Consider the following 8,877-nt stretch of genomic DNA (forward strand, 5'->3'; position numbering starts at 1 on the left):
ACCCCCACCCCACCGGAACCACCCCGCAACTACCAGTCCCCTCCGACCTTCCCCGGTTCCGGCTCTCTCTACTTCCGGCCCCTGGAGTACGCAGACACCAGATGCTCACAGTTCCACTTCAACATCCAGTCACAGCTCAACAGCCAACAGCTGCTGTTCAACAGCCAACAACAGTCCAACAGCCGACAGCCGCTGAGCAGAAAACCGGAGGAAGACAAAGCTCTCACTCAACCACGATCCGAAGTCGTGGAGCCTGCGTCATCTTGGGGCAAATCTCCATGCTTGCCATGTGAGGCGAAACTCATGTCTGCAGATGAGGACACTCAGAAAACTGGTTCTGGAGGTAAAGGTAAAGGTGGGGAAGATGATGGTGGTGTTGGTGGTGTTGGTGGTGGTGGTAGTAGTCGTAATGGAGGTAGTGGTAGGGAAGATGAAGGTGGTGATAGTAATAGTCTTGGTAGTCGTAGTGTTTGTGGTGGTGGTGGTGGTGGTAGTGGTGGTGGTGGTAGGGGTGGTGGCAGTGGTGGTGGTGGTGGTGGTAGCGGTGGTCGTGGTGCTTCTACTGCTGCTGCATCTACTTCTGCTGCTGCTGCTGTGTCGTGTAATGCTGAACCAGAGAGGAAAACGATAACGATCCGCACACCGGAGAGATGTGAAGGCGCTCAACTGGACCTGTTGCTCACGCCAAAAGTCTCGGAACGGTCGCTCACCCTCGGGTCGGAGACAGACGACAACAGCAAAGGAAGGGAGGGCGGGGACAGCAACGAAATGACGTCCTCGAGCAAAGACTGCGCCAAAGACTGCGCCAAAGACTACGCCACAGACTGCGCCAAAGATCACGCTAAAAATCGCGAAAAAGACTGCTTCAAAGACTACGCCAAAGACTGCGCCAAAACCCGCACCAAAGACTGCATCAAAGACCGCGCAAGAGACTACGCCAAAGACTACAGCAAAGACTACACCAAAGACTGCGCCAAAGACTGCTTTACAGACCGCGCAAGAGACAGCCGGAGGTTTACCAAAGCCACCAGCGAGGTCCCTGGAAGGAGAGGAAGGAGCTCTCTAGAGCGGAGCACAACATCCCGGGGCTCCTGCGGTTGTGAGAACCCTGGTGATGACGTCATAGACAGGAGCGGCTTCCCTGGGCGGAGCGGGCCGTCCTCACTGGTGACCAGGGGCAGACTGAAGACTCCGTGTCACGTCACGGGGTTCAGCCACGTCAGTGCCAGGGAGGGCGGAGTGACGTCACGACTGCGGTCTGTGAGGAGTGGCCGGCCGACCCGTTGCACAGCGGGGGAACAGGGAGCAGGACCAGGAGTGATGTCAAGGGTGTCTTCTGGGAGGAGATTTGGTTACGGTACCAGGATAGGAGGAGGAGGAGGAGGTTGGGAAAGAGGAGGAAGAGGAGGGAGAGGGTGCGGCGTGTGCGACAGTGTGACGTCCCGCAACGGCGCCACCACTGCCCCACCCCCCAGCCTCGTGCTGTTGGTCCAGGCTCCGCGCGGGCCCGCCGAGGTGACGTCATCCTCTGTGGAGGCCCCGGGGTTACAGGAGGCGAGGAAGACCTCCAGGGTGAGCTTTGACCTCACTCCGTCTTATGACCTGCAGGACTCGGGCTTACCACGGACGGACACGCCCCCCACCACCCACGATACACTAGACACGTTGTCAAGGGCGGCAGTCTTGTTGGGCGGGGAGGGGAGGGCAGGGCCGAAGGAGGGGGGGACAAGTTAAAATGTTGTTGGGCGAGGGGGGGGCCTGGGGAGGGGGGAAAGTTAAGGACGGTACACTGGTTCTCCAATTGTGGGAACTGCAGGATCGGGTTTGGTCGGGTGGAGTCGGATCGGGTTGTTGGGTTATATCCTTTGTAAACTGCTCATCGCATAGCATTCATTGTTTTGGGGACAGTTTCTCCAATAGGGGAGTGGGACCTGCATGATGGGGTTGGATCAGGGGGAGTTGGATCGGGTTGTCGGGTTATATCCAGTGAACACCGCTAATCCCATAGCATTCACAAAGCGATTGAATCGACTCGCCAGTTTGAAAAACGAACGCGTTTGATTTTGAAGGACACAGAGTCGAAAGTAGTTCAATTTGGTCAAATTATGTGTGTAAGAGTATATTTATGTATATATATATGTATGTGTGTGTGTGTGTGTGTGTGTGTGTCTGTGTGTGTGTGTGTGTGTGTGTGTGTGTGTGTGTGTGTGTGTGTGTGTGTGTGTGTGTGTGTTTGTGTGTATGCTGTTTTCTTCAAGGTCATCAGACATCTAAAACAGAAATATATACCATTATCTGAAAAGATCTTTGTACGAAATGTTCAACCAAATAAATGATGCCATTTTTAGAACATTTATTTTTAAAACATTGATCTATTTCTGTACCAGCTCCATCATTGTTAGACTCACTTCTTTTTAACACTTCGGAGGAGAGTATAAAAAAGGGTGGTTAGAGGGTGTTACTCGAAGGTCTTATTTCTCTACATACCGTCTCTGTGTTCTATTATAGTTTCTTGGTTATGCCCTGTCCTAATACCCAAAGTATCAACTTAAAAGCGTATACATCTGATTTGCTTATGATGATAAAAGATACGCATCTATCTTGAATAAAAGTCTAGATTTTTTCGAAAAAAAAAAGGTGGGGGTCGCCTAGCATCCTAGCTAAATTTCGCGAGAAAAGAGCAGCAACAGTTTGGAGACTTGCAAAGTTTGGGCGGGTGTTATTGGAAACTGTAAGTTTACCTGTTTGTGCTTTTGAATGAACGTTTTCAGTATAGTCCAAACAGAAATATCATGTTTTTTGAGGACATAGAAAGTGCTGAGCCCCCTAAAACATATCTATAAATATTGCCCAAACGGACGAAAAAGGTCGGTTCCTTTGACTTCAAAATTTTGACAAGTACCTGATTATCCCGTGAACTGCTATTTCCGGGGTGCCTTGATACGATAGTCGATGTCAACAGAGAAGTCCAAACGGGGAATCAGGCTTACTCTGCTCACCTCTCTAGCCTCAACAGCACAAAGTCTGCCGCGACTGTCAAGGCACTCCGGAAATAGCAGTTGTCAAGAGAAAGACAAACATACAAAAGAAGTAGAGGAAAAATAACTAAAGTGAGGATGAGGAAAGAAAAAGTAGCACTTCCCCCTATGTTGTTTCGGCACGTTATGAGCATGACATTGATAAATCAGTCTTTTACATTTCTACTGTGCTTAAGAACATGTTAATGTCCCTCCCTTTGGGAATGGTCTAAAGACACTTCATTCAGTCAATAGCACAGCCCTGGGGGTGGGGGGGGGGGGGGAGATCAAAAATACGTGTTTCTGCTACGTCCTGAAACGTAAAGAGCTGAACGCTTACAATAAATACATCATATAATTGGTCGCTTTTAAGCACAATGGGGCTATTCCGAAGCATGCCATTTTGAGAAAATCGAAGGTAACGTTTTTGCCCCTTGTTCAGTGTCTTTTTTAAAGACAAGGAGGGTTTTCTCTATAACCAAACAAATATACACACCGATGAAACCAAACTTCTCCTATAGGTAGGGCAATGCCCACTTTTGGTGTAGGTCAAGAGTCCGTTTGTCCTTAAAAGCGACCGATTGGTTACGACAATCTCATTTGTCCCTCAATTAAAGAGAGACCCCATTTTTTTCTACAACCTTTGCTTCTTTTTTATTGCATACAATATGCTTCACTCCACTGCCCCCCCCCCTTCCAAGTATCCCAGCAACAAACAAAAACAACAACCACAACAACAACAACAACTACAACAACAACAACAACAACAGCAACAACAACAACAACAACAACAACAACAACAACAACAACAACAAAAACACCTTCAAAAACCCGCAAGCTAATACAATAACAGAAATGGTCAGAAATAAGTTAAGAACGATCAAAGAATTGAAAAATAAAAACAAAATAAAAGAATTGAAAAGTTAAAAATACGACAAATAAAAATAAATACCAAACACAAGTTATTCTTGGACTCGGTCTATAAAACTAGCTGTCCTGGCGGCATTGATGGGTCCGTCCGTATCGCTCCGTCTCTGTCACAAAGGACTGACTCATCCATCATGTCTCTTGACGCGCTTCTTTGTCTAACTCACGGCCCTATGCACTGCACGCACATATACTTCAGATATTGTGACAATGAACTCCACTGGGTTTTATTCACAAATGTCAGGTAGTGGGGTGAAATCAGAAATCAGGCGCTCGTAAAAATAATTTTATCGAAGAAACAGGCAATTTTTACCGAATTTTTGTTTTTTGGATCAACACCTAGCAGAAGAGTTAACGCTCTGATGCTACTGGATCGCTAACAACGGATCAACACCTTTCACGCCTATTGAACAGAACATTTCTGTGTGGATTTTACTGAAAACCGTTGATTAAAGGCAGAAGAAGTGTAAATGTTCAATTTCCACTGACTCTCAAGCTAAAGAAGTAACTCAACTTTTGCGGCCATTTTCTCGCTAATTTGACCTCTGAAACCAGATGACCCTCACCTCCTTCAATCACACATATCTCGACTTCTATTAAACATAGATGGATATTATTTTCACACCAAGCAAGGAAAAAGGACAGGCATTAAGAAGATATCATCTACTTCATTTGTCCCAAAATTGACGAGAGCCTGATTCCACCGTGCCCAGGCTCAAATACTGACCACAGACAATATCGTGGAAGGAAAAGAAATCAATTGAGGTAGTACGTGATGAAGCCCACGTGGGACGCTCACTTACTGTTAAAAACAACCAGGAAACGATAAATTGCAGTTTTCGGGACACCTGAATAGACGCAAAAGTCTTGAACATCTAGCTCTTCCTGGCAAAATTGAAGGCAAACGAGGCAGGGGTAGGCCCAGAGCAACCTACTTAGGGAACCTAAACAAATGGGTAACGGGGAAAGATCAGGGAAACATAGCTTTTTTAAGAGCATCCGAGCAAACGAATGAATGGAGAACCATGATCGCCGATGTCTGTCGCAAATCTGGGACTGGAGGAAAGAATTCTAGAATTGGTCAAGGTACCAAAAAACAAAAACAAAAACAAAAGCCTTAGCTCTCTCCTCACTCTGCCACTGGAGCTATCTAGATAAGACAGAACATCACAAGTTCTTCTATGTCTGTCGAAAGCTCACTGACGTATTCGCACGAACGAGCAATATTATATTATATCATTATGTGACAGTGTGGTGAAATCAGGCGCTCGTCAAAAGATATATTTTCCCGCCAATTTGGATATTTGTATCGATTTTTTTTTTTGGGGGGCTTAACTGTTTTTGGTCCATATAAAAACAAATTGCCATGTGAATTTTACAGAAAAACATTGATTAAAGCCACAAAATATGTTATTTTTCAGTTTTCAAAGACTCTTTAGCTCTTGGAGTTTCCAAACTTTGGTGACCATTTTCTCGTTAATTTCATCCCTGAAACCAGGCCATTTCAATTCCTTCAATCGCTAATATCGTGAATTCAAGTCAAGATAAAATGGATATAATTTATTTCATTGAAAGTAAGGCAAATAAATAAGTTTCAGATGATACCAATAACTCCACATGCCCAAAAATTGACGAGCGCCTGATTTCACCACGCCATGACACTATTGAGGGCGGTAACATTTTCTACGACGTTACGTCATTATTTACCCTGTATTTCTCAATCGGAAATGACAAGACTGCAAAACCTTTAATGTAATCTTCTAAATTAAATTGAACAGCCAAATAAAAGCCCGGGTTGGGAAGAGAAATCTACTTTCCGTCGAAATTGAGAGGGTTTTTTAAAAATACATTATGTATTAGGTTTCTTTATTTTGTTTTTTAAATTATTTTTTTGTGTGTGGTAAATTATGTATGATGTCTATTTATTTTGTTTTTGCTTTTCTTTGAGGACATGATGATAATCTGCGTCGTGCCTTCATAATTTGATTTCAATGTATTTCTTGCCATCCATTTTTTCCTGAGTTTTGGATATGCCTGGTTTTCTCAAAATGTTGGAAGCACTAGACTCTTTCTCAGTGAAGTAAAAAGTAGACTTGTTGATCATTCTGTGCAGAACATAGAGGAAGAAGTCTGTCGCAAGTATAATTTATTCTCACTTACAATTCCGTTTCCAGAAACAGCTGAATATATCACCAACCTCTCACGGTATTGGAACAGAAGAGTCATAGCTTTGTTAAAAACTCCTAGTCTTCCACTAAATAACAATCTCTGTCGGTGGAAATTAACTAAACATTGCCCGAACGGTGGAGATATGCCCATGTCTTCCATTTCCTCATCTTGACGAGCGCCTGATTTTACTACAATGCCACTCAATCAAGCTGTGAAATTTATATGTGTGAGGCATCGTGGTTAAATCGGATGCTCGTCGAAATAACGAAATCGGAGACACAGGCATTTTTCAGCCAGTAAGGCAATTTTGATAGAATTTTGTTTGTGTTATCTGGTGTAGACTTCGTGGATTCGCTGAGACCGCTGATAATAATAATAATAATAATAGTAATAATAATAATAATAATAAATAGCATTTGCATAGCGCATATCCCCACTCAACAGCAGGCTCTATGCGCCTTCCTCTATATTATTACCCCAGCAGACCATAGAACACTCCGAAACATTCTCAGCTTCCGCAAGGCTTCCTGTCGTGAAAGATCAGAATTAATGTCTCTTCTCTTTATTCTGCGTTGTAAAAAATCAGAAATATTCTGTCTGTATTTTGAACCTACAGACCATGTCGCGAAGGTATCATCCTTCTGTCTTGTGGCCTTTCTCTTTATTCATAGCAAGTTGTTTGTAAGTGTGTGTGTGTGTGTGTGTGTGTGTGTGTGTGTGTGTGTGTGTGTGTGTGTGTGTGTGTGTGTGTGTGTGTGTGTTTTACGAAGGGGGTTGTTTCAGCTCGTAAAACTTGTATTTACTAATGTCCTGTCTTGTTGTGCGTATGCGTGAGTGCACCTAACTTTTACAACGTCTACTGTGCCCTTGTAAACGAACAAGACAAATTTCTCCCTGTGAGATTAATAAAGATTGTCATTGTCATTGTCATTGTCAATGTCATTGTCATTGTCATTGTCATTGTCATTGTCATTGTCATTGTCATGGTCATTGTCATTGTCAACAGCAGACACTCGCTAGTTCCTGAAAAAGAAATACGAAAAATTAGATAACTCGTCGAATGTCACGAAAAGAATGTATATTATGTAATATAACAACATCATCTTTATAATATTACTAGCTGAGCCCCCTTTCGATGAAAGGAATGATCGGTGTATTAATATCAACTAAAAGTCATTGGTAAAAAAAGAAAACATGAGGCTAGATCTATAGCCTACGGGTCGCACACTTAAAATAGTGCTCAGTATTGCACGACAATGCGCGATAGTATCGAACGGAAGTACGACTTGAAATAAACAAATGTGGCGGATTTTCTAATATTACAGAGATAGATCTAGAAGCGTCGGCCTACAAAAGCGATCGGCGAAAAAAAGAAATTTAGCTTTTTGCTGCAAAACTGTCTCAAAACTGAAAAAATGAAGGGCGTCATGATCTGGAGAATATTTTAAAGAATCTTTTGGCGAAAACCGCTTGTCGATCGATGCAGCCATTAAAAAGCCTTTTGAATAGCAAAATTCGGCCACCACAAATAGATAATAGATGTAATATACATGACATAATATGTGAGGCATCGTGGTGAAATCAGGCTTTCGTCAATTTACGACATACAGAGTTGATGGTATCATCTTAAGGCCTGTCCATTTCCCTTGTTTTGGGTGAAAATAATATCGATCTATTTTGAATAGAAGTCGAATTATGTGTTATTGAAAGAGATGAGGGTCATCTGGATTTAGAGATAAAATTAGCGAGAAAATGGCCGCCAAAGTGGAGTTATTTCTTTAGCTTGAGAGTCCGTGGAAATTGAACATGTACATTTGTTCTGCCTTTAATCAATGTTTTTCCGTAAAATGCACGCAGAAATGTGCTCTTTAATGGGCAGGAAAGGCGTCTAACCAAAAAACAAAAATTCGATAAAAATTCCCAAACCTGCGGGAGAATGCCAATTTCTTGACTTTCATTATTTTGACGAGCGCCTGATTTCACCATGCTTCCTCACACATTTCACCTTTCCGTAAATGTTTCTCGATCACGATTTTATGCCATTTTGAAGCGTGTAAATTGACCCCCCCTCCCCCACGTTTTGTATGAAATACTTGCTCGCACCTCCACCCTTTGGAAGACTTCCTGTTTCTTGGATGGAACGATTTCCCCTCTCTCTTGGTCCTTGTTTTGTTACACAGGACAGGGGATCTCGTGGCCTACAGGTTAAGCTGTTCGCCTCTCATTCAAAGGCCGCGGGGTTCGAATCTGGGTAGCGACAGAAAGATAATTTCTTATCTAAAGTTGTCTTCTTTTCCCTTTTTTCTGCTATCCAGCAATGTTCTGCCGTATGCTTTCGCTTCCACTTTCTGACCCCACCCCTCACCCCCCTTTCCACATCCTCTGGGCTCCTGACTCTTTCTGCAGCCGTTCTACTGCTACTCCTTGGCTCCTTCTTACTGCTGTCTTTCAGCCACATCCCTGATCTTCGGGTAGGTACGATCTAACACCTAGCCCTCTCGGACAAAGACGAAAAATCTTGGAGGTCTTGTGTACAAATTGCCCACCTTGAAGATCTCTTGGTGGTCCAAAAATCGATAGAAGTATACTTCGGCCTTCACTCGGGCAAAATTCAAAATTAATTCTTACAAAACTAAAAATGCTTGGTGTGTCCAGTTGGGAGCGCCGTTAGACACTTACCAAATAAAATAAAAAAATAAAAAAAATAAAAAAAGAAGAAGAAGAAGAAGAAGAAGAAGAAGAAGAAGAAGAAGAAGAAGAAGAA

General features: G+C 43.3%; 1 protein-coding gene across 1 annotated transcript in view; it reads left to right on the forward strand.

The window, feature by feature from the left end:
- The window catches only part of LOC106012536 (glycine, alanine and asparagine-rich protein), a gene marked incomplete in the record, with an annotated part of 8,364 nt that extends 6,614 nt beyond the window's left edge, over positions 1-1,750 (forward strand). Inside the window, 1 exon segment of the mRNA XM_013085758.2 lies at positions 1-1,750. Coding sequence (XP_012941212.1) covers positions 1-1,734 — 1,734 coding nt within the window.
- Between the last annotated feature and the right edge of the window lie 7,127 nt (positions 1,751-8,877).

This window comes from Aplysia californica, unplaced genomic scaffold, assembly GCF_000002075.1.
Source record: "Aplysia californica isolate F4 #8 unplaced genomic scaffold, AplCal3.0 scaffold00403, whole genome shotgun sequence".
NCBI classification, from domain to species: Eukaryota; Metazoa; Mollusca; class Gastropoda; order Aplysiida; family Aplysiidae; genus Aplysia; species Aplysia californica.